Source organism: Natrix helvetica, assembly GCF_964273705.1.
Source record: "Natrix helvetica genome assembly, chromosome: 11".
NCBI lineage: Eukaryota > Metazoa > Chordata > Lepidosauria > Squamata > Natricidae > Natrix > Natrix helvetica.
The window spans coordinates 9,295,041-9,321,052 of NC_138562.1; the positions used below are offsets into that span (position 1 = coordinate 9,295,041).

At 43.4% G+C, this 26,012-nt stretch overlaps 1 protein-coding gene across 3 annotated transcripts; it reads left to right on the top strand.

Moving 5' to 3' along the window:
* The first annotated feature begins 491 nt into the window (after positions 1-491).
* On the top strand, positions 492-25,182 carry LOC309397698 (ras-related protein Rab-6B-like). 3 transcript variants are annotated; one of them, XM_081963952.1, is made up of 8 exons: positions 492-697; positions 5,305-5,363; positions 7,199-7,252; positions 14,850-14,955; positions 16,130-16,241; positions 18,956-19,049; positions 19,828-19,894; positions 20,926-25,182. In XM_081963952.1, exons 1-8 carry the CDS (start codon positions 613-615, stop codon positions 20,988-20,990), a joined length of 642 nt encoding a protein of 213 aa, XP_081820078.1. In that variant the 5' UTR covers positions 492-612; the 3' UTR covers positions 20,991-25,182. The 3 variants fall into 3 exon arrangements, with proteins under 3 accessions (XP_081820078.1, XP_081820079.1, XP_081820080.1); XM_081963953.1 differs by lacking the exon at positions 492-697 and adding an exon at positions 1,032-4,432; XM_081963954.1 differs by lacking the exon at positions 492-697 and adding an exon at positions 4,611-4,625.
* The last annotated feature ends 830 nt before the right edge of the window (positions 25,183-26,012 follow it).

The window sequence follows — 26,012 nt, forward strand, 5'->3', positions numbered from 1 at the left end:
TTATTCCAAATTCTATTCTATTCTATTTCTATTATTTCTATATTCTGTTCTGTTCTATTCTGTTATTCCACTATTCCACATTCTATTCTATTTCTATTATTTCTATATTCTGCTCTGTTCTATTTTGTTATTCCATTATTCCAAACTCTATCCTGTTGCAATTCCTATTCTATTCGCTGATTGTATAAGTCCTTGCAATGAAACTGAATGAGAGAACGTCCCTGGTCCCATCCCAATCTCGGCCACGGCCTCCGAGAACCGGCCACAAAGTGCCAATCCCGCACCAAGCAATCGCCTCCCTCTCTCACAACTCTAGACATTCGTCGCTCTAACAACACCGAGCGCCTCTCCCGCCTCCCTCTCCCCGTGACGTCACGGCGCTCCTTTCCGCCTCGCCCTACCCCGCCCGGGCGGGATGAGCTCATCTCCTTTCCTCGGGAGGAGGAGCCGCTAGGCGGAAGTGACGCACGCGGGCGCGCGAGGCCGGAAGCGACGCAAGGCGGCTGCCAGGCGGTGGAGAGCGCACCCGCTGAGGCGTCTCTGTCTCTCTCTCTCTCTCTCTCTCTCTTCTCGGCCCCGGCTTCGCTCCGCCGCCGTCCCCGCTCCTCAGCCATGTCGGCGCCCGGAGGAGGAGCCGGCGGAGAATTCGGCAACCCGCTGCGCAAGTTCAAGCTGGTTTTCCTCGGCGAGCAAAGCGGTGAGGGGGGCTGTGGGGGAGGGGAGGGGCTGCCCCGCCACACACACACACACACGCCCCTGAGGGGGTGGGGGAGGGGGCGAAATCAGGCTACGGAATGCAACGGGGAGGAAAGTGGGGGGAGACGCCTCTCTTCTTCCCCCACCCCACCCCGAGCGTCAGGCCAGAATGGGTGGGTGGGCTTAAGCCGGGAGGAGGTTTTGGTCTGCTCCTTTGCGGGGATGTTTTAGGTTTTATTGTATTTTATTTTTCATCTCCCTCTTTAATTTGGCTTTTAAGGGATTGTTGTGTGAAGGGGGGGGGGGCATATGAACCCTACAAATAGAAACAGCCACGTTTAAGATAGGGAGGGGTTAGAATAAGGATAGGATGGAATAAGGAATAGGATTGGATTGGAATGGGAATTGGATAGAATTCTTTATTGGCCAAGTGTGATTGGACACACAAGGAGTTTGTCTTTGGTGCAGATGCTCTCAGTGTACATAAAAGGAAAAGATGGATTCATCAAGAATCATAAGGTACAGCACTTAATGATAGTCACAGGGTACCCATAAGCAATCAGGAAACAATATCAATATAAATCTTAAGGATACAAAGCAACAAAGTTACAATCATAAGAGGGAGGAGATGGGTGATAGGAACAATGAGAAGACTAATAGTAACAGTAATGCAGCCTTAGTGAATGCTTTGACAGTGGTGAGGGAATTATTTGTTTAGCTGAGTGATGGCATTCAGGGAAAAACCGTCCTTGTGTCTAGTTGTTCTGGTGTGCAGTGCCCTATAGCATCGTTTTGAGGGTAGGAGTTGAAACAATTTATGTCCAGGATGTTAGGGATCTGTAAATATTTTCACGACCCTCTTTTTGACAGTCCAGTGCAGTGTACAGGGTGCAGGTCCTCAATGGAAGGCAGGTTGGCAGTAATTGTTCTTTCTGTAGTTCTGATTCTCCTCTGAAGTCTGTCTCTGTCTTGTTGGGTTGCAGAGCCAAACCAGATAGTTATAGAGGTGCAGATGACAGGCTCAATGATTGCTGGGTGGCTGCAGTTTGCATCCTCCTGTGGGTCTTCTCCCCACTCCCCCAATCTGTTTGCTTTGCTTCGTTTTCAAATCATCCATTTTTTCATCCTGTCTTTTTATGCTGGTGTTTTTTAAGAAAAATATGTTTATCCTTTGTGGTTGGTATGCCTTGAATTGACTACAGAGAGAGAGGAGGGAGGTTGGTTTGGTTGTAGGAATTGAATTAGCACCGGCTTAGAAACTGGGAGAATATGAATCAGACTAATACATCTTAGAAGGGACCTTGGAGATCTTCTAGCCCAGCCCGCTGCTCAAGGGGGGGAGATCCTATACCGTTTCAGACAAGGGGCTGTCCGCTCTCCTCCTCTCCTTCTGTGTTCTAGTCCTGCCTTAGGTATGAAGCCAGGTGGTTGATCATGGGCCAGTCACATTTTCATACCTAGCACTGGTGATCTTACCTGGTTTGGGTAATAAAGTGTCTGCAAAGTAAACAACCAAGCTCAGAGAGCGTTAAGGACCCCACAGTCATCCTCCTTCTCCCTGCAAACCTCACACCCTTTTAGCACTGATGACGTTACCTAGTTTGGGAACGGAAACATCTGCAAGGAAAGGTCAGAGAGCACCAAGGACCCCACAGTTCAACCCTGAGCTACAAAGGTTTGTCTTGATTGACACGTTCTCTTAGTCTTGGGGAAAGAAGAAAGGGGAAATCAATTTTTTTAAAAAAACCTTGCCAATAAAACTGCAGGGACCTGTCCAGACAATTAGCCAAGAATCAAGAGTGACTTGAAGACACACACACCAAAAATTCCCACCAGCCAAGAAACCGTCAGCCGGTAATGGAGGTAGTTGTTAAGGGTCGAAAACTATTTGAAGAACCTAAGTAAATGTATATATGTGTGTCAGTTCAGGGCAGCAAAAAAGGCCTAATGCTGCCGCCTCTTATTTTTTCCATCACAACCACCCCGTCAACTGGATTGGCTGAAAGAGAGGGATTTCTAGTCACCTAGTTGTAAAGTCTACTCTGTCCCATAATTGGATAGACCGGGTTGCCCTGACAAAAAACACTTAATCTTTTCCCTGGTATAACCAGCAAAGGGAGGAGAGGCCATGGCTTAGAGGTTAATACATCTACCTTATATGCAAGTAGCCTGGGTTTGAATCCCAGAAAGGTATGGCTAGCTGATGAGAACTGCTAGGTTGGCAGAAGCTGGGGCACATAACGGGAGCTCACTCCGTTATGCGGCACTAGGGATTTGGACTGCCCAACTGCTGACCTTTTGATCGACAAGCTCAGTGTCTTAGCCACTAAGCCACCGTGTCCCCAGCTCTATATTAGCCTTCCTTTATTTCTTTGTCGGTAAAACATAAATCCAGCTCACCTCGTCATACTTAAGGCAAGATTAGAACTCAACATCTCCTGGTGATTGACCCAAAGTCACCGAGTTGGCTTTCATGTTTAAGGTGGGACTGGAACTCACCGTCTCCTGGTTTCTTCCGGGCCAGCCCCTTCACCCTTACATCAAACTGGCTGTTAATTAAGTAAGCAGGGTTGCTGTGGTTACGGTCCCCATGATCTTGAGTGTTGGTTATTTTGAGAGGTTCATTTTCATTGATAGACTGACTGGGGTTTGAAGCTTCAGGGGCCTCACACAAGCCATGTTAAGGGCAGGCAGGGATAGGAGATAAAATAATTTCTCATTTTTAATTTAGGACTCTGGCCAGTGTAAAAACAATGTTTTGAACAGGATTTTTTAAAAAGGAACAATACATTATAAACCAGGTTTATTTGCCAGGGTGTATTGTGAAAAATAGAGTAAAACATTTGAGAATTTCGTATTCCCTACCTATTGCATCATAATTACTACTGCAGTGTATCATTCTTAATTAGTTAATTATAATTACATCATTACATGTTGCAACTTGGGTAAGCAAAGGCAATGAATGGATATATAAGTTATGAAGCATTAATAGTATTATTTCATGGTATCCTGCCTCCAGCGCCTTCTGTTCTCTTTCCTTGTACCCTACTTTATATTTTAGTAATATATGACTTATTCTTTCCTAAAGAGACCTCTGCTTTGCTTTGTATGTTAAAACCTATAAAGTGGGGTTTTGCTTGATTCATGCCTGTTGCAAATCAAGAAAAGCTCTTGGCAGTAGGAAAAAGATAACTTGGGGCATTCTGAATAGCTAAGCAAGCTCAAAAGTCTGATTAAAAAGAAAGTTGGTCTACCAAGTGGCCTTAGGGATCTGGGAATTTTAAAGGTAGAGATCAGGACACAAAAATAGGGCCCAATGCGTTTGTCGCCTTACCATAGCTGAAGGAATAGAACGAAGGGTTTATTTGAAAGGTCTTAATTTCCAAATAATATTATATAGTAAAACGTCTTTTCATTTTCCAAACCCAATTTTTCCCCCCAGACATGATTAAGAGGTCCTTTCTCTTAATTTTATGGGATATGGAGAAAGTTTCAGTACCCAAGAGCTGGGAAATATAGATGTATATATTATTGATATGTTTTTTGTTATATTTGTTTATGCATGTTTTTTTTCTCTCCATCAAATTATTTTCCACTCTGCTAACTATCTTTGTTTCAGTTTGCGCAGTAGGATTCATTAATTCATAGCCAGGACCTTTTTTAATATTTTGCTTCCTCAGACTGATTTGAAAGTGGCACTATTCTGATTTATGCCAGACTGCTCATTTGTATTAAGGTGTGTGAAATTGATATTGCAGATAAGTTGGTTCAGATGGCATAATTTTGGCACCTGAACCCGTTGATGCTTATGGAACCCCTCCTACCCATAACTGATCACATGAAGGAATCCTTAACATCCCAGAGAGCCACTCCTACATATGTATACTAACAGTAACTGTATCTAGTAGCATTTATACAGTATGCTAACTGTAAGTAATGCCTTTATTTGTACATGATTTTCAGGTCCATTTTAAAAGGGGAGCAGACTGAGAGATCATACTTTTTTGGCTTACATTGGTAGATTCAATAATTTTATTTACTATAGAATAATTCAAAGAATTTAGCTTTATTTTGAGATTAAGTTTTGATTTACAAATGTGCATGTGTCTACAAATACTTTGGATAGAGCATAATAACTTTTTAGTGTGGTACTACTAAATTATGACACACCATTGCTTCGGATGATCTTCAGTTAAGCTCTTAGCAATGGCACTTTAAACTTAAAAGTTAATGCACATTTTAACAGAGATCATTGTTTACCTTTTCACATACTTATCAAACAGAACTCGGTCCATATGTAGACACTTACGGTTTTGCAAGAAAATATAAAATAACCTCTGTAACAACTTCTAAAAGTAACAACAGATCCAAAAGTCCATGCAGATTTTACTAACCTATCTTATTTTTAAAGAATGGGATTACATTGTGTGATGAGCAAATCAAAGTTTCTTGATTGCTTGGCATTATTTGTTTATTTAACAACATGCCTACCGTTTTATGTATTTTATTTTATTTGTATTCCACCTTTATTTTTACAAACAACTCAGTTAAACTTGTACATATTAAATTAAACTTATGCATAAAAAGTTGTGCTTTTTTCTTTTGTAGTTGGAAAGACCTCCTTAATCACTAGATTTATGTATGACAGTTTTGACAACACTTATCAGGTAAGTGTCAGAAAGATGATCCCTTGTACCCTTTCAGATTAATTATCAGACTACTTTAATCACGAGAGGCTATACTTCTAGATAAATAAGAGTTCACTGCAGTCATATTTTTTCCATTACAGGAAAAGCATGCTAAAGCATAACTAATTTCCAATCATTAAAATCACACAAAATCTGTGAAAGTCACATGTTGTTCAGATTAAAACTGTAGATGAAACACATCAAATAGGGCTAGTTGCAGGGCACTTAGTAAAGATTTGATTAAACCAAAGTTTTCCTGTTCCCGCTGCCTGACATGCAAAGGAAGTATCTGACCATCTATATCATCTGGAAAAAAAAAACTGATTTCAAGTTTCATGTAATTTGCAAAACACAACTTTTATGCCACTAACTGCAGCTAACCCTCATTTAACTATGGTAATCGGGACGGGCGATTCTGTTTCTAAGCCAAACTGTCATACTTGTGATGTCACATGACTGCGCGGCCTTAATGATGGAAGTTCCAGTTGTGTTCAGGCAACTTTTGTGCGCCATTAAGTGCCATGCCATATGATCAACATTTGCAACCTCCCGTCACTTTTCTCCATTGACTTTTCTGGTCAGAAGCCAGCAAGGAAGGTCGCAAAGAGTGATTCCCATGGTCCTGGGACACTGGGATGGCCATAATTGCCAGACAGTTTCCAAAAATCCAAATTGTGATCAAGCAAATGCTGCATCAGCTGCCACTTGAAAGACTGTGCAATAGGTTTCCTTGTTCAGCTCCGTCATAACATGGAATGGTCGCTGAACACTAAAAGAACGCCGGCTTCTAAAGTCAGAACCTAGCCGAGTTTTGTTTTAGCATCCTGTTTTATATAAAGAGCAACATGCAGTTTCTTAGACAGTTCAAGATACCGTATTTTTTGGAGTATAAGACGCACCTTTTTCCCCTCAAAAAAAAAGGGTAAAAATCTGGGTGCATCTTATACACTGAATACAGCATTTTTGGCCTACCGAAACCCCACCCCCATTGCAAAAACGGACGTGCAGAGGGTTTGGGAGGCTTGCAAAGTGCAAAAACGTTTTTTAAAAAATTGTCTCTTAAAAATCATGGTGCGTCTTATAGTCCGAAAAAATACAGTAAGTGCTTTTATGAGAGTCTACCCAGCACCAAAGTGTATTTGCAGTGCTTCTTTGGGGACAGCATAGAAGTAGTTTTTTAGTTGCCTTTTTCCGGAGAGATTTTCGGTTTCTGCATAAGAACAGAAATTAATGCAATTAATAAGAATTTAATCTCGCACAAATTCATAACACTCTTAGTCTAAAACAGGGGTATCAAATTCAAGACCTGTGGGCCAGATCTGGCGCGTGGGGTGGTTAGATGTGGCCGCTGGGGCCACCCTGGAAATAGCAAAGGACCCGCCCGTGGGGCCTCTGCCAGTGAAAACAGCTCAGGACGTCCAAATGCGGCCCTCCTGAGCTTCATTTCTGCTGGCAGTGCACTTGGGCCACCATAGGCACCCCCTACCCGAGTGACATTGAGCTGGCCATGCCCCCCCCGCCCTCCCAAGGTCAAACACAACCCTGAAGTGGCCCTCAATGAAATCGAGTTTGACACCACTGGCCTAAAACTGCAGTGTCGTTCCAAAAATTGTCGATCCTCATTATTAAATATCATATTTAAACATATTTAATATTCTGTTACGGTTTGTGAACTGTGAGATGGATTTAAAATAATACTATGTATGCCTATTATTATTTTTGTGTTCAGTATTCTCTGATTTCCAACCCCATGTTCCCTGCCGTGCTTTTTTAAAATAAAGGTTCAAAAAATGAATCTTTTCTCATTTTTCCAGGCCACCATCGGAATTGATTTCCTTTCAAAGACTATGTATTTAGAAGACCGCACGGTAAGTGGAGTTATCTGTTAAGGTTTGACTGATTCATCTCTCTCCACAATCCCATAGTACTTTTCCCCATCAACATGATCTGTAGCTTGAATCTCCAGGAGGGAACCTAGGGGTGCCAATGTGCCCGTAGATATTCTTTGAACTCCTATGTTTTCTCCCCTGATTAAAAAAGTTGGAAGTTTTCAAAAATAGAAGATGGCGCATGGAAATCATTTTCATTCCATAAAGACATTTACACTTAGATTTTCAACTTTTGTCTGGATAGCTTTCAACTTGCCCTAAGAAAGAACTAAGCACAGCATGGAAGGTAAAGAAATTATTTTGTAAATAGTTGTATCCTCTGGAACAGGGGTCTCCAAGCTTGGCAATTTTGCTGGCTGGGGAATTCTGGGAGCTGCAGTCCACAAAGTTGCCACGGTTGGAGACACCTGCTCTGGAAGCCGTGACTCCCACCTTCCATTCAGTAATCATTTTATGAAGATTTCCAAAAACGTGGTTTCAAAATAATCCCCCCAACCCCTCAGTCTATAGGAAGAAAAAAATGGCAGATGATATATTTCATTGACGCCCATTTTTACAATCTGTGATTGGATACTGGCAGCTTGGTGTGGCAATTTCATTGCTTTATCATTGGTCCAGACTTCAGGCTTAAGCTCCTGAATCTCCTTTAAGGGGTTAGTAAGATGCTCTTTTAAGGAGGAGGAGAGAAAGGGCATGTAAGATGCCTTAGATCAGATTCTATTAAGCTTGCAAATCAGACTAGCTACAATAGGGGCAGGAGTAGGATTTGGCCCGGTTTGGATGAACCGGTAGCTTTGATGATCAGCTGGGAGTGAACTGGTTTGCTCTGACAATCAGCTGGTCCCGCCCCTGTCCTTTATTTCCTGCTTTCTAGCTCCTCTCAGTCGCAAGTGACAACTTATTCCTCCCCCCCCCCAGCTGTTTTACTTACTGTTGCTGACTTGGGAAGCTGAGCTTCTACATGCTCCGTTTTCAGTGCTGTGTGCGCAGGCAAAGCACACGTGTGCCAAAAGCAAGTGCTCACCAAACCAGTTGTTAAACCGGCAGCATCCCACCACTGAATAGGGGTCATTTTTCTCTCCAGCCTCATGGCCCTGCCTTTTATTGTATCTGGTGTATGAGCCAGTCTGCTAATTTTGGCAGCTTGTGGGAGACCAGTCTACCATCCTGTTCTCACAATAATGGAAAGAAAAAAGAAACCTCCTGAAGACCAACTATCCCTATGGATGAAGGGCAATCTGATCTCTTGAATGAAGCCTAGATTGAGAATTCCTTTGCCATGCAGCAAATATGATGCCTGACCGAGGTACAAACCTAGATCTCTTTGTCCGAATACTTATCCACGAGGTCAGATTGCCCTTGTCTTACTCAGGCTACCTGTTACTCAGTCTGAAGAAGCCATACCTTGAATATTACTTTGGTTTTTTTTTTAATCTTAAGAGATACCAGGAACATTGTGATTTGAGTTTTCATCTTAGCCAGAAGAGAGATTTTTATACAGTAATATAAGGGAGGAATTCAACTTTGCAGGGCAAGATAATTCTTGTCTTAAGTTGTCGTCTTGCCCAACAATAGATTTTTTTTTTTTTTACAATTGTGGATATTTTGAATGTTCAACAATAGCCTCCATCCACCAACTCGGTGAGTGCAGATATGTTGAAGTATCTTGAGCCACTTCCTGACTGACCGTAGGGTGAACAGCAGTTTTTCTCATGGTGTGTCTTTTGTCTGTGGGTGATGAGTTTTGTCTTCATGATTGACTTGCTTAGCACAGCAGAACCAGGAGAGAAGTTGCGCAACAGAAGCAATTCCACTATGGCCCCGATGGACTTGTAGTTCATGAACCCGGAATAAAGTATAAGGAAAGATAATAGTAGAAGGTTGAAGCCAAATGGTTCATGGGATTGCTGGGGGTGGGAAAATAAAGGTTACCGGGCCTTTCATAAAGAGTTCCACCTGGAGGAATAGATAACAAAAGCTTTTTTTGTTTGCTTGCTTATTTAGAAAAAAAAAAAACATACGTTCCCATTTTCAGTTTTACGCTGCATTTTAGTTTCATTTTAACTTCCCTCTTATTTATTTGCATTGTTTCTTTTGAGTGTTGTCATTTTTTTTTAATTTCACATGCGTTTTGCTTTATTTTATTTTTATTTTTTGTCCATATTCCTGCTCTTCTCTTTCCTCCTCTCCCCCCTCCCCCACTCCCCCCACATTTTCTCTTTTCCCAGATCAGGCTGCCGCTGTGGGCCAGGGGAGATTCCGCAGCCTCATTCCCAGCTACCTCCGGGACTCTGCTGAGGCTGCCATTGTCTTTGACCTGACAAGTAGGTATTGGGGTTTAAGCGCAGCAGGCCCCTCAGGGAAGAACTGAGTTCTAGTCCTCAGGAAGCAGCCAGGACTCTGTTTACCCCACAAAGAGAGGCAGTGTTCCATGATATTCAAGCCACGGCAGGCAGTTGAATAGAATCTCTGGCCACGAATAAACAGGGAGGTCTGGCTTTTATTTTATTTTCCATATCTTTTGGAGTATAAGACGCTCTGAAGTATTAGACACACCTAGCTTTTGGGGAGGGGGAAAAAAATCTCCTCTGCCTCCCAGCAATTTGCCTCCTTGCAGCAAACAGCCTGTTTCAGTTTCAGCACAGCCTGATTAGCACAAGCAGCTGATTGTCGGTTGGGTCAGCTTCCCAACCATCAGCTATTTCAGGCTGCAGGGATTGCCATAGCCTATTGCCGTCTCCGCACAACCCATTTCCCACCCGTTCTGGGCCGCGGGGATTGGAATGGGCAGAAAATGGGACGCGCGTAGACTGAAAACGGAGGGTGCAGAGGCAGCAATAGGCAATGGCAGTCCCTGCAGCCTGAAACAGCTGATGGTCAGGAGGCCAATCCAACCGACAATCAGCTGCTTGTGCTAATGAGGCTGTGCTGAAGCTGAAACTTGCTGTTTGCTGCAAGGAGGCAAATTGATGGGAAGCAAAGGAATAGGGGTGGGGGCTATATTTGGGGTATAAGACGCACCCAAATTTTCAGCCGCTTTTGGGGGGAGTGCGTCTTTGAAAAATATGGTATTTATTTTTTAATTTGGAAGGGATAATGAGATAAGGAACTTCTCATTGAGTTCCTCTCCTGCTTTTCAATATAGTCCTGTATAACGCATAATGTTTTATAACTCCACAAATTACAAGTAGTCCTTGACTTATGACCACAATTGAGCCCAACATTTTTCTTGATAAGCGAAACAGCTATTTTAAGTGAGTTTTGCCCCGTTTTATGACCTTTCTTGCCACAGTTGTTAAGTGAATCACTATAGTTGTAAAAGTTAGTAGGTCGGTTGTTAAGTGAAACTGGTTTCCCTGTTGACTTTGCTTGGAAAAAGATCTTAAGAAGTAATCACATGACCATGGGGCACGGCAACTGTCATAACTATGAGCCGGTTGCCAAGCATCTGAATTTTGGTCCCATGGACCACAGAGATACTGCAAAATACGGTCATAAGTCAATATTTTCGCTGCCTTTGTAACCTTTAATGGTCACTAAACATTGTCAGTCAAGGACTGCCTATACAGGAAAAAAAACTAAGGATTGCGTGGGAACATTTAGCTTTGACATTTTGGTTGGCTTTATTTGAAAGCTGAATTGTTTTCTCTTATTCCTCTGCTCTTGACAATTCTGTATACATCTTAATATATTTTTTTTGCCTGTATATTGCCCCCTTTATTTGCTGATATATTTTGATTCGCCCTTTGTCAAAAACTGTTTTAGTGTGGTTCATGCTAACTTGAGAATTGCAAAAAGAAAACTTACAAGTTTGTTGTTAGGGCAGAAAAACGTTGATTAACTGAAAGTTATGAGCTCAGACCACTCCATCCCAACCTCAGATCCTTCTGCATATTTCAGAAGTCATCCAAATTGGCTTATTCTAAGCGATCTAGAACCTGGAATATTTTGATACTTTTACTAATAACAGCACTAGCATCTGGATTTATACACTGCTTTACAGCCTTCCCTTAAGAGGTTACAAAGTCATCGTATCACCCCCAACAATCAGGTCCTCATTTTACCAACCTCGGAAGGATGAGTCAACTTTGAGGCGGTCAAAGGCTGTGGACAGAATTAAGCCTGCAATGCCCCACATTCTAACCACTCGGCCACAGGGGCTCCCATAATCCTATAAAATTTAAATTAAAGCTATATTTATAAACTATTAGACGGGCAAGAGTCAATATCTTAGTTAAGGCACAGGGCCAGAAATTTGAAGACTCCTTTTATTATTATTATTATTATTATTATTATTATTATTATTATTATTATTATTATTATTATTATTATTCCTGAATAACCAAACCAGCTAGGTGATTTTGTTTGTTTGTTTGTTTGTTTGTTTGTTTGTTTGTTTGGATTTATATGCCGCCCTTCTCCAAAAGGACTCAGGGTGGCGTACAACATTAAAAAACACACATCCCAAAAGTTAAAAAAAATTAAATCCATATCCAAAAAAACAACCGAATTTAAAAGACAATACATTTAAAATAAGTTAAAATTAACAGGCCAGGCCGGCTTGCTGGAAAAGCCAACTTTTTAGGGTGCGTCGGAAGGACCGGAGGTCAGGGATTATGCGAAGCTCCGGGGGCAGCTCATTCCAGAGGGAATTTTGGCCAGTAACTCCTCTTTCAGCCTAGAATTACAATGGAAACTCACTTCAAAAATCTTGCAAAAAACCCCCACTACTTTAAAGCTGCTGCACCCCCTCCAAAACTCTTTATGTACCCTGTTTCCCGGAAAATAAGACCTCCCCGGATAATGAGCCCAATTGGGCATTTGAGCGCATGCACGAAAATAATCACTCCCCCGAAAATAAGTCCTCCCTGAAAATATTGCAACACAGCAGCAGCCATGAGGTGACCACGCTCGCCGCCTCCTGCACCTCAAAAATAATAAGACCTCCCTGAAAATAAGGCCAAGCGCTTATTTCGGGGGTCAAAAGAAAATAAGACCCTATCTTATTTTCGGGGAAACACGGTAATTAATAGGCTCATCTTGAAGATGTAAAAAATTGATGCAAATATTGGTTCGTACAAAATGGTTCATGTTTGAGGAAGCAGACAGCTACTGCATCTTGAAGGGCAAACCTTTGTTTATTTCCTCCCATAATTATCAAGTCAGAACAGTCTTTAGCAAGATAGCTCTTCGCCATATGTAGCTGTTTTTTAATTTTTATTGTTCCTGGTAAATATTCAAAAGATAAAATTTGTTGGTTACCATTGCAAAGCATGCTTAAGGAGACATTATACTTTTTTTTCTTATCTATCTGGAGAAATTGTTGACAAAGAAGCTTGGGTTTTGAAAATATTCCTGTTTTATATATTTAAGGCTACCTGGAAAATGGGTGTTACTGGAAGACTTGGTGGGATATACCTTTCTCTAGAGCAAGGATCCTCAAACTTTTTAAACAGGTTTAATTCACAGTCGCTCAGACTGTTGGGGGTGGGGGGGAGCGGACTACAGTTTGATCTGCCTAATGACCGGCTAGGTGGGCATGGCTAGGTGGTCATGTGACTGGGTGGGTGTGGCCAATTTAGCAGTCCATTTTGCCTTTGTCCTTCGTAAGCGTATTTGCTCAACCCCAGGCATCTATTGAGCACTAGCTGTTAACCTGGTGTTGTCCAGTTATTTGTTTATCCTAATCCTGTATTAGACATTCACAATTGTCCGGACCAAACGTAATTTCTAATGTAGGACTTTATCCCTTACCAGAGGGAACCCCCTTGTGGAGTACTGTGAAGCCATTATCATGGCAACTCCACTGCGCTGTACAGTAGAAGCCATTTTAAGGCACAACAGGCTGTATCTTAACAGAACACACACACCAAGGGTGTTAGGGGTGTCTTTCTCCCCACAGTATTTGTTTCTAGAGAGTAAGTCATCTGTGTACCAAGTTTGGTTGAAATTGCTCGAGGCATTCCAGAGTTATGCTGGAACATACACACATAGCCATTGATAGGTAGGTAGGTAGGTAGATTAGATTAGATTAGATGACAGACAGACAGACAGACAGACAGACAGACAGACAGATGATAGATAGATAGAGTGATGATTGATTATGATATTGGCATAAGATCTCCCACTAGAGATATCTCCGCCTTGATGAATGTGTGCTGGTGTAAGCAGAGGCTTTTAAAAAGAGAGTCTGGACAGCCAGCTGCCTGAAATGATGTAGAGTCTCCTGCTTGAGCAGAGGGTTGGACTAGAAGACCTCCAAGGTTCCTTCCAATTCTGTTATTCTGAGAAGGGCAGGTGATCATCTTGACAGGTATTTTGTAGTTCAGACCTTATTGGTGACCACGTGACCTTGGAAACACTGCAATGTTGTAATTGGGAGGCAGATTGTGATCACATGACAGAAGGGACATGCTGCGGTTGATGTAAACTTACGACCAGTCATAAGTACCATGGTTCAGTGCTGTAAGAAGTTTAGCCACTAAACGAGTGGTTGTTTTGAACCACTCATTTAGAAGTGGGTTCGAACGAAGTTCCGGGTTGCCCGTTGGACCGTTTTTCTCCCTCCTGAGGCTTTAGGGGGCTTTCCTGAAGCCTGCGGAGGGCAAAAAACGGCCCAATGCGCTTCCCTGAAATCCAGAGGCTTCAGTGAGGCCTAGGGCATGCGTGGGGGGGGGGGGGAAGAGGCCATTGTATTATGGGTGTGGGCACGCACACGTGACCCCCCCCCATGCTCCCCAAGCTTTTGGCACGCCTCAACAAAAAGGTTAGCCATCACTCTTATAGGTCATCTAGTCTACCCCCCTGCATCAAGCCTTCTGACTTCTGAGCCTCCTGGCTCCTGGGCCTATCAGTTTTAAATTCTTATTCAGTGCGCATCCTCCGACAAGCTCAGTATGAGTAACATCATCTCATACTTTTTCCACTTGGAAATCTTTATGGCTAAGCAGGGATTTCCTTTGCCTGATTCTCTTATCACTACGCCCCTTTTCATTATCCCAGAAGTACACAGTATTGTGTGTTTTACAGGAGGAAACCTTTTTCCCTATTTGCATGCTCAAAAATAAGAAATTTGGTTCCACTTCATACGGAAGGTTAGCTTCTATGAATCTGTCAGATTTCTTGTAGTGGCTGCATGGGAAATCGAACACGCGGTCCTGCGGTGTTGCTTTCAACCCAAAGGAAATAGATTTTCTAGGAAATAATGACTTTTTGAAGGAAGTTTTTCTCATATCCCCCCCCCCATTGTTTTATAGTAGCCAAAGATAAAGTAGTCCATGATTCTGTAATTAATCTTAACCTGCAACACTGGCATTCTCATTTGGAGAACTCTCTCAATGGAGAGTTTTTGGAGTGGATTTATTAGATAGCAGAGAGCAGTAGCCTGTGATGTGAAAAATTTCTGCCTTTTTGATGGCCCGTGCTGCATTTTCTGATGAGATATTTGTATGCAATTCTATAGAATTCCTTCTAATGCATTGCCTTGTCTCTAAAGGAGATTTTCTTTTCTTTTTCCCCTTCTTCTTCTTCTTTTTCCTTGTGTCTTTCTGTTTCTTCCCTGGGCTGGTACCAGCAGGTCCGACTTCAGCTTTGGGACACAGCAGGCCAGGAACGATTCCGTAGCCTCATTCCCAGCTACATACGTGACTCAACTATTGCCGTGGTAGTCTATGACATTACAAGTGAGTGAGAGAGAGATTTGTGTCATGGTGTACCAAAACACTTTGTTCCAGGAGAAATCTGAGCCCAGAAGCCCTGAGTCATCCATGAAGGCTCAGTGGGCACAGGTCATGCCATGCTGACAAGCAGAAGGCCCTGGTGCCTTTTGCCCTGGGCAAAGAACCATCCTGAAGCTGGCTTTGTTTGTTTGTTTATATGTCATATTTCTAACCCACGCATCTCCCCCAAAGAGGGACTCTGGGCAGCGTACAATATTATATAACCAGTAAATAAAAGAATGCATGAAAACTAACATTAGAAATTAAAAATTAAGAGTTAAACTTTTCAAAATTATAGAATAATGGCAATTAAACATCAAAAGGGGGAAATCTTAAAATGGCCATTTAACATTGGATTATTACAAGTCGAGAGCTGGGGGGGGGCGCTCTCAAGGGACTAGCCAGCCCCACTGTTTGCAAGGTCCCCTGTGCCCCGACATGTCTGCAGAGCGAAGGGTTGACCGCTTTGTGGAAGCGGTCTGGGGCTTTCCTCACCTCTGGGGAACAGGATGTTGCATGAAATGGGCGCAGCGTCAGAGAAGGCTCTCTTCCTAAGCCCTGCCAGTCAAAATTCTTTGATTGGCGGGGTCTGTGGCATACCTTCCCTGCCTGATCAAGTGAGACGGGCTGGTGAGATACGAGGAAGCCGCTTCTGTGGGTCTTAATTTTCTGTAGTTTGTCAGGGTTCCAAATAGCATCCAAAATTAAATCAGAGTCCAAGGCAAAGTTTTGCTCAAAGTTCCAATTTATTAAGAGAGCCATTTTGGCACATCTGGGAAAACCTGAATCTCAAAGTTTGCAGGTTTTCCCCACCCAGTTGAAAGTTCAACATCTTGTCCCCAAAACCACAAGTCCGTCACATGGTCCAATCTTCCACTGCCACGCTGGCAGTTCCACCCATCCAGTTCCGGTCACGTGCAGAGGTCCAAAGACAAAGGATGACCTTGGTTTTCTAGAAAGAATTTTGTTATGGCTATATAGCATCTCACCCCTTAAAATCCTCCCTCCTATTTTCCTACAAGAGAAAATGCATAGTATAATAATAGAAAGTGTGGCAGGCCAAAGATCCCAAAGAAAAGATGGCTGCAGGCCTGACATAGGTGTTAATTCTGTGCCTTAAGCTACCTTTTCCTTGCAGATCTGAATTCCTTCCAGCAAACCTCCAAATGGATCGATGATGTGCGAACAGAAAGAGGAAGTGATGTCATCATCATGCTGGTGGGCAATAAAACTGACCTTGCAGATAAAAGGTAATTGTAGAGTTTGAAAAGAGAATGTTTGGGACAGGGGAAGAGGACGATGTACTAGAAAAATGTGTGGCCAATACTTGGAAGCGCCAAAGAATCTGCATTCCATCCACAAGTTGCTGAATCCCCAACATTCTTCACTCTTGGGTATCAGTTTGGGGCTGTTGGGAGCATTGCAATAGCACTTCGACCCATATACCTCTTCACAGTGCTTTTACAGCCCTCTCTAAGCAGTTTACAGAGTCTGCATACTGCCCCCAACAATCTGGGTCCTCAGTTTACCGACCTCGGAAGGATGGAAGGCTGAATCAACCGTGAACTGATCAGAATCGAACTCCTGGCAATGAGCAGAGTTAGCTGCACTACCGCGTTCTAACCACTCTGCCACCACAGCTCAGCAATGCCTGGAAGACCACATATTTTCTCTACTATTTGGCATGCAGAAAAAATCTTTTTCATCAAAAGAGCAGAATTAAATATTGGAAAGGACCTGGCAATATCAGAGGCGATGCTATAGTGAAATGGACAGGCTAATTTATTTTCTTTTATCTCCAAGGTAGATTTTTTAAAAAATCCAATTCTTGCAGCTTACTCTACCAGCACGAAAATATTATTCATGGACCTTAGTGCCATTCCTATTATTTTTCACGCCTAACTCTTCAAGTGTGTTTGCCTTCTTCTTCCACTAGTAAAACTCCCAGGGAGGCTTGCGTAGATCAGTGATAAATTCCTTCCAGCTTTTAATGCAAAATTCATGGCACATAAGAAAAGTGGTAGAAAGAGGAGGCTAAGGGAGATACGCCATTGATGGAATGAGAGGTAGAGTAGGGCAAAAGGCCTTGCTTCTTTCCCTTAAGCTATACTGCATTTTGGAAAAGCAGGATCAGTTGTTCCTTGCTGTGCATCTTTTCATCTTTCTTACATTAAGAGTTTATATTGGAGATTATCTAATAGGTATGTCCAACCACGTTCTCAAGCTCTGCTTTTGAATGTGGAAGGCGAAATTTCTGATCGCGGCGCAGTAAAATCCTCACTAGGTCATTGTGTGTGCGTTTAGTGTCTCGTTCATTGGTATTCAGCGGAAGTACCCGTCTGTTGATCTTGCACGAATACTTATTCACTGGAAGCCGCTTAAACAATAAGCTTATTTTTGCACCCAAGAATTGAACACATGGAATAGGGGAGTTGGCTGGAATTCTTCCAGAGTAAGGCATTCCTTTCTTTGACTGTGCTCTGCTGATTATCTTCAAAGAATGCAAAGTGTTGGATTTTATTGCCTTTGTTTTTAAATAACTACCGGTCAACTGGGAAACAGGCCAGTCAAAAGACTTATTGCTAGAAAGATTCTGTTTGATGGATGCATTAAAAGACTTGTTTTGAGCTGCTGAGGTTGCTTCTGCTTTCATGCACATGATTTCCCAACATAGGTACACCACAAAGCAACTTAAATGAATTTCTGATAGTCAAGAAATCAGACAAGAAGAGTGGTGCGGGTAGCCTAGAGGCGGAGCTCTTGCTTCACAATCAGGAGCTGTGAATTTGATTCTAGGTAGAGGTAGATATTTCTCTCTCTGGGTACAATGAGAATATATCTGCTGAACAAAGCTCCATGTTGGTGACAGGAAGGGCATCCGGCCATTAAACACTCTGCTAGCTCCATTCTGGAGAAGAGACGAATGAGTTGATTCTGGAGAAGAGCCTAATGCTGAGGGCAAAAGAAGAAGGGGACGACAGAGAAGGAGGTGGCTGGATGGAGTCCTGAAGCAGTCGACATGAGCTTAAATCAGGGGTGTCCAAACTTGGGAACTTTAAGACTTGTGGACTTCAACTCCCAGAATTCCCCAGCCAGTTGAAGTCCACAAGTCTTAAAGTTCCCAAGTTTGGACACCCCTGGCTTAAATGGACTCCAGAGGATGGTAGAGGACAGGAAGGCCTGGAGGAACGTTGTCCATGGGGTCAAGATGACACGAATTCGCAACTAACAACAACAACAACAACAAACATTCAGTTGCCCAGACTTCACCCCGCAAGGGATTATGGGGTCTTTAAAAGATGATGATGAAGAAGAAGAAATCAGACAAGACACATTAAGAACGTGCTTTTGGTAGACATCTGTACAACATGGGTTGAATCGTATAGGAATTCAACAGGAAATTGGCCTTGAACTGTTGTAAGACAGAATCCCCATCCTCTGGTTAATTTTCCTTTCCCTTTCCGCAGAAGTAGGCTTACAAAGTACATAAAAACTCAATAAAATAAACCAACAATGAAAGTTGGATTTACTACAGAGGTGGGTGTGTGTAGCTTGTTAGAGGTGAACCTGCTGACAGTTAGTTAATTCCTACAGAGCTGCAAGGTAAACTTTTAGGCAATGTAGAACTCAGCCCAGCAAAAGCTATGAAATCATGCAAAGCTGTCCTTTCTGTTTTTTTTTTTTTTTTTTTTTTTGCAGTCCCTTCCAGGAAACAAAAATAGGTTTAGCCAGTGCCATTGGCTAGCATTCATTCCTTAGTGTTTTGATTTAGTGGGACATAGAAATGAACAAAAATATGTTTCCATTACTGTAAGTCTGTTGAATTTAGTTTGCCCACAGCCTTCAGCCAAACATCACATGCCCCCTTGAGCTAATTTTGAAAGCCGCCTTGGGAAACCTGTTGGTTTATGCCTTTGGCAGGCTGGTTGCAAAGGCCTCAAAAGTCCTGTTTTTTACTCTCCAGGCAGATTACTACAGAAGAAGGTGAACAGAGAGCCAAAGAACTAAGCGTGATGTTCATTGAAACTAGTGCGAAGACAGGATACAATGTGAAGCAGGTAATTTTAACTGCGGGTTTCAACAGAAATTGTTCCATCCGGTTTGAGAGCCCCCTCCTTAGTAAATGTGGACTTCTCTTGCTTAACGCCAATGTCTTCTACAAGATAGCTATCCCGTAGACTTATATACCACTTCACAGTCCTTTATACCCCTCTATAAGCGGTTTACAGAGTCAGCCTATTGCCCCCAACAATCTGGGTCCTCATTTGACCCACCTTGGAAGGCTGAGTCAACCTTGAGCCGGTCAGGATCGAACTGCTGGCAGTCAGCAGAATTAGCCCTACGCTAATAAAATGAAGGAAGGAAGATAGCAATAGCACTTAGACTTATATACCGCTTCACAGTGCTTTACAGCCCTCTATAAGCGGTTTACAGTGTCAGCATTTTGCCCCCAACAATCTGGGTCCTCATTTGACCCACCTTGGAAGGATGGAAGGCTGAGTCAACCTTGAGCCTGGTCAGATTCGATCTGCCGAACTGCTGGTAGCCGTCAGTCAGCAGAAGTAGCTTGCAGTACTGCACTCTGACCCCTGCGCCACCATGGCTCTTATATAAGATGAGCTTTTCCAGCTTTAGTTAATGTTTCGTTTTTTAGTATCTTTAAAAAAAGAGCAGATGCAATGTCATTCCTGATTTAAAGGCCTTTCATGCTAACTGCTGAAGTGCTTTTATCTGTGTACGTTGGATAGGGATATGTTTGAGTTCTTCTTTCACATCCTATTCTCATGAGAGTAGGCTTCCTATCCCACTACAGACACAAGGTTTGTTGTCTTTCAGCTTTTCCGCCGTGTTGCTGCTGCCTTGCCTGGGATGGATAACGCTCCCGAGAAGAGCAAAGATGACAGTATCCTTACCCTGCTGATCAGGAGCTTTGGCCTGTATTTACTAACTTTTTTCTGTCTGTCGTGTCATTTTCAGAGAGTTACGTATCTAGATGGTTCTTTTTTCTCCCCTCCGTCGGTGATCTTATACGCAGATTGCAAAGGTCAAGCCATTTGCCATCTCAACCTTCAGACCTGTCAATTTTGCATGTGTCCAAAAGGACATTGAAAAGTGGTTAAGATCCAACCTATTACTTCTGGAAATAGAGTTGGGCCAGTTCACCTCTTTAGGACAGGGGTCCCCAATCCCCGGGCCACGGCCTACTATCAGGCCACGGCCCCTTGGGAACCGGGCGGCCAAAACAGCAGGAAAGCGTGTGAGGTTTCATTTGTGTATGTACAGGATTTAGGTTGCCCGTCCGAAATCATTCCTCCCACCATTGCTGTTGAAGCCGCTGCTGCTCCTGCCACTCCGCAGAATCAAAAAGGTTAAGAACCCCTGCTTTGGAAGCGATTTCTGCTCTCTGAGCTTGGTTGTTTTCTTGCAGATGTTTCAGTGCCCAAACTACGTAACATCCTCAGTGCTATCATGCTACCTAGTTTGGATAATGAAACATCTGTAAGAAAACAACCAAGCTCAGAGAGGAGGGAGGGAGGGAGGGAGGGAGGGAGGGAGGGAGGGAGGGAGGAAGGAAGGAAGGAAGGAAGCTATAGACTTATATACCACTTCACCGTGCTTTCTAGCCCTCTCTAAATAGTTTACAGAGTCAGCATATTTCACCCAACAATCTTGGTCCTTGTTTTACCGACCTCAGAAGGATGGAAGGATGAATCAACCTGAAGCCTGGTGGGATTTGAACTTTCAAATTACAGGCAGCTGGCAGTCAGCAGAAGTAGCCTGCAGTACCACTGCGTTAACCACTGCGCTGCCACGACTCACACTCATTTGATGGGCTTTGTTAGATCAAAGAGATCTATTTGGTGTGTGTGTGTGTGTGTCTTTCAGCTTGTTCTCCCACCATAGAGGATGTTTTCCTTAACCTCGTCTCTCCAGTGATTGACATCAAACTAGAGAAACCTCCCGAGCAGCCCGTGACAGAGAATGGCTGTTCTTGTTAAATGTTCTCCAGCGTGGCACCCCCCCCCCCCTTCCCAGTTAGCCAGTTCAGTCTCTCACCGAAGAGCTCCACTTCTTACTGACTACCAAAACACGACTTTTCCATGGGCCGGAAGGCCACTTTATAATAGGCGACGGGAGTCCTCTCGTCTCCTCCCCCCCCCCCCCCGCTCCCCCTCCCGCGTCGTCGTGTGGACAGCCCCAGTTGCTCCTGTTTACTGCATGGTGTGAACCCTCCAATGCCTCTTGCCCTTCGTTGGTTGCTGCACTTTGGTTCTGCTGTGGCACTCTTTTTTTTTTTTTGCTCGGTTTTTCCTTGCTGGTTTGTCCTATGAATGTGCAAGGGAGGAACGTTGCCCATCTTTAAAAAAAAAATAATAATAATACTGGTAAATTTAACCGTAAAGAAGCTAATGCAATCTTCCCTTCACCACCCCCCCCCCCCCAAGGTTTTGTTTTTTTTTTAAACCAAAACCCTTTCTACTGCTGCTTTTTATTCATTTGCAAATCCTCTGATTTGGCTAAGTGTTTGTGTGAGAGCAAGAAGGAGCCTGTCGTTCCTACTTAAATGTTTCTGTGCTTCTTTCCTCACGAATGGTGCTAAGGAAGAGGGGAACACCTCAAGAGAGAGGATGGACGTACGTTCTCCTCTCTCTTTCCAGATTACCTTAAGTATCTGATTTATTCTTCCCCCCTCCCCTTCCCAATCCAGGGGTGAAATCCACTTACCTTTGCTACCGGTTCGATAGCAATGTGAGCGCATGCGCAGGACTTTCCGAGCGGATGGCGGGTGGGCGGAGCTTGCTACCGAACGCGCCTGGCAAGCGAGTGAGCGAATGGCGGGGAGGGGGGATCCGCTGTGTGACACAATTTAGATTAGCTTTTTAGCTAACACAAATCGCACGGCACAGCTGATTGTCGGAAAAAACCACTTCCCCTGAACCGCTAGCATTTATTTATTTATTTTTACTACCGGTTCGGGCGAACAGCTGGCATCTTTGCTGCTGGTTCGGGTGAACCGGTCCAAAACGGTTCACCCCTGCCCCCATCCCCATCCCCCCCACACCGTCCATTGCTGGATATGTCCAGGGAGAGTAGGCAGAAATGGACTGATTGGGGAAGGATTCTGAGTCTTTGTATGGGAAACCTGGTTCCTGCATAATGCTGAGTTGGGGAGTTCCCAAAATGGATGCGTTATTCTCCAGCAGTTTATTCCACCCTTCTCTTGATGCTCTCAGAAAAAAAAATCTTCGTGAGTTTCTGAAGTCGCTGGATGAAAGAGAGACTTCTCTAGGCTCAGAGCAATGCCAGGAGCTGCTATTTTTACATAATTTATCACTCATGACTCATTTGAAATATGCAAAGTGCTTTACAACTGCCTCCACTTTTTGCTTCGTTCCTTGGTTTGTCATTTTGAATTATGTCCCTACATCAGTCTGCTACAGATTCACCCAGCTACTCTTTACTACATTCCCTAGCCACTAAGGCCCAGGATTTGCAAATTTGAAAGTGTTAGGTTGGGAAAGAGTTCCCATAGATAGCTGTAAGAGTCCCGCTGAGTCCTTGTCTCGCTGTTGGAAGGTCCTAATTCGGAATTCTGGGTCTGTACTCCACTCCTTTATCCTGGCCTTCAAAACATAGATACCTAGTTAAACATGGAGTTGTTTGTTTTTATTTCATGTACAGTGGAAGAAATGCTAACCCTTGTCAGATGTCTGCTGGTTCCGCAAATAATATTGTACGTATTTAAAAAAGAAAAAAGAAATTAGAGGTTTTTGTAGATTTCTTGAGCTTCTGATTTTAGCACAGAATTTATTTTCAGGTATTTGCTCTTTGACTGAATGCAAGTTGCACTAGCATGCAGACTAACATGGGAAGACAGGTAGAAGACGGCATGAACTGGATAATATTTTCTGATGATATTTGAATAACATGTTTTGTTTGTCTCCGTGTGGTTGTCCTCCTGTAGATCAGCCTTCCTGAATTAAAGCTCTTGAATTCCTAATCCAGGTGTCTACTGGCAGTATAGGCCAATATTTCTTGAGAAGTTTAAGATGTGTAGACTTCAACTCCCAGGATTCCCCAGCCATGCATGCTGGCTGGGGAATTCTGGGTGCTGAAGACCACACATCTTAAATTTTGCTGAGTTTGAGAAACATTGAAATAGGCTGAAGATTGCTGGGATTTGTCATTTGAAACAAAAGATGGTGGGAGTTGCAATCTGGCCGGTTGAAGCCAAGATCTGGAGAATGGGTCCTGTTGTTGGAGTATAGTTTATCAAGATCTCTGCGCCTGTAATTTTTACGACCAGGTGATGAGATGATGCAAAGTATATAACTCATCGAGGTTGGGGATAATAAGGTGATGTTAACCATTTTCTTTTGACGTGATTTGTGGTGGAAGGATAGCAACACGAAATGTGGTCATCTGTGATTTTTCTCACTTTTTCTGTTTTAACATGGACGGAGCTCTCATCTGCAGCCAAAGTCACTTTTATCCTCTTCTGCAAGAATTTGGGGATTAGAACCAGAAAACATTCTCCAAAATGATTTTCTGCCTATCGACCCAGCGTAAGCATTTCCTTTTCCCCATCCGAGGATTTCTTTGGCCTACCTTGCTCTCGCAAAACATCCTCCTGGTTCAATTTATGGCGTGTGAGTTTTTCACAGGGGCTGGGCCTGCAAACGATTTATTTTCTTCTTGGTCTAAAATGTCCTCCTCCTCCCCGGCCTCACCCATTTGCCAACTCTTCTGTCAGAGTTCACAGGAAACCACCAAACAGGAAACGCTTTCCATCAAAGGATGCTAATCTTGACCCAAGCAGTATACTACTACAGCCACAGTATCTGCAAGATACATCATAAAGTGCTCGAAGAAGGCTCAAACTCAACGTTTCCATGGAGATGAGCCAATATTGTTTCAGTTTGTCAATGCTGCAGGGTGTGTGTGTGGCTTTTTCGTAGCCCTTTGGTGTTTTGCTGGTACTCCCCCAATCTAGAAGCCTCATGCATAAAGGAGGACAACAGTTAAGCAGAGGCCGTAGAATATCTGTATCAGATGTCTGCCCATCACCCAGCACTCCATCCTCTTGTCTCAAAGATGCTTTTTCAAGAGGCAACTGGGCTATCCTTTTTTTACCTTGAGAGAAGACGACGTTCCCTTCTTGGATGATGGGCGAAACATATTCTTCCGCAAAGAAAAAAAAAATAAGTCCAGTTGCCTCTTGAAAAAGCACCTTTGAGACAACCTGTGACCTGGATGACTGAGGACCTCCATATAGATGCTCTTATCCTCTGGTTTTGGAATTGGGGGAAAAAATCAGACCTAGGTTCTACCAAATGCCCCTCACTGTTTCTTGCATTTAGAAATCGGTGCTTGTAGGCCCGACCTCTTAGCCCTGGCACTGAGGCTTCATACAGCTCAAAATTCCCGCTTTTTCACTGGCTCCCAAGGCTTCTGCAGCTCTGAGGTCTCTGAAGAAGGAAGCGTGTTGAATTATTTCCAATTCTTAAAAGCACCGCCGACTCTCTTCGGAACGTTGGCCACGCCGTATCAGGCTGCTGAGAGAATTCCCATCTTCGATGTGCAAAGCTTCTCGGGCATCTTCCCACCTGCCTCTTACCTGAACCCAGGTAGCCCCACGTGTGTCTCTTTTCCTCTCCATCAGAATTAGCCAGCCTTGTAGAGCGAAACCCTCCCACTCCCGCCCTTTGCAAAAGGCCTGTTCCCAACCTGTGTAGATAACTTATATATGGATCTAGAGAAAAGATATATATATATACTCCCTATTGTGTGGGAATTGGCAATGTCCTGTCACGTCTCTGTTCCTTTCTCCGCAGTTAACTGGGGCTGCTCCCTTTCTCCTCTGGCCACTGCTGTCATGGTGTTCTTTGAAGATGCACTGGAAAACTACTCTCTCTGGAGATTAGGGATTAAAAAAAAGAAAGAAAAAAATAGGGGAAAAAAGCATAAATGTTTGTGGGTCGGGATGGCGGTTGGGGGGGAAGATAACCTTGTGAACGACGCTGTTCGCGTCCCCCCTGCCTTCTCTGTGGTTGTGTATAATATTTGAGTGTGTGTCTCGGGGGTCTGCTGTCTCCTAGCTGTTAGCCAACCAAGTGACTCTTGATATATGAATATTGATTGTCAGACTGCAACTGTGTTATCACACTAAATAAAATTCAGTTCACCACAGTTTCAGTGTCCCTGTGATGGATTTTTAAGGAAACGTCTACATCCGGGAATGCTTGCTTCCAACTTTCAGTGAAGAGGCTGCCAAGCACATATTAAAAGAGAAAAAGGTACATTGGGTCTGCAGTACTTCTTCTTTTTTATTTTCAGGTCATAAAATTTATTAAAAGACCAACAGGCAGTTTTCATGCCCACTTTTTAATAGAAGCTAAATGGAGAAATAGGGACGTGGTGGCTCAGTGGCTAAGACGCGGAGCTTGATCAGAAAGGTTGGCAGTTTGGCGGTTCGAATCTCTAGTGTTGCATAATGGAGTGAGCTCCCGTTACTTGTCCCAGCTTCTGCCAACCTAGCAGTTCGAAAGCACATAAGAAAATACAAGTAGACAAATAGGGACCACCTTTGGTGGGAAGGTAACAGCATTCTGTGCACCTTCAGCGATTAGCCATGCTGGCCACATGACCACAGCGCTGGCTCTTCCGCTATGAAACGTAGATGAGCACCGCCCCCTAGAGTCATATATGTGCAAGGGGAACCTTCCTTGATGCTCTCTGACCTTGTTTTCTTGCAGATCTAGCAAATCTAGTGGTGAAAGCAAGAAAGCAACCAAACCCAGAGAGCACCAAGGAGCCCACTCCTCAATCCCGAGCTACAAATATTCTGTGCCATAAGTAACATTTTTTTAATACTTCATCCTCTTGCAGGTTTTGAGGCTAGGTAGTTCCCTGTAGCTTCAGATACCCTTGGAAACTGGATACCCTTGGAAAATTTACACCGCTATCTGATAATAGATTGAATAAACCGTGCAGGATAAAATCCAACATTAACTTTTCCC

Excerpts from the sequence above, each read along its gene's own strand:
- LOC309397698 (XM_081963952.1), top strand. The coding sequence starts at position 613 with ATGTCGGCGCCCGGAGGAGGAGCCGGCGGAGAATTCGGCAACCCGCTG. Across the intron at positions 7,253-14,849 it reads TGTATTTAGAAGACCGCACG|GTCCGACTTCAGCTTTGGGA; the intron begins GTAAGTGGAGTT and ends TGGTACCAGCAG. Across the intron at positions 16,242-18,955 it reads ACTGACCTTGCAGATAAAAG|GCAGATTACTACAGAAGAAG; the intron begins GTAATTGTAGAG and ends TTTACTCTCCAG.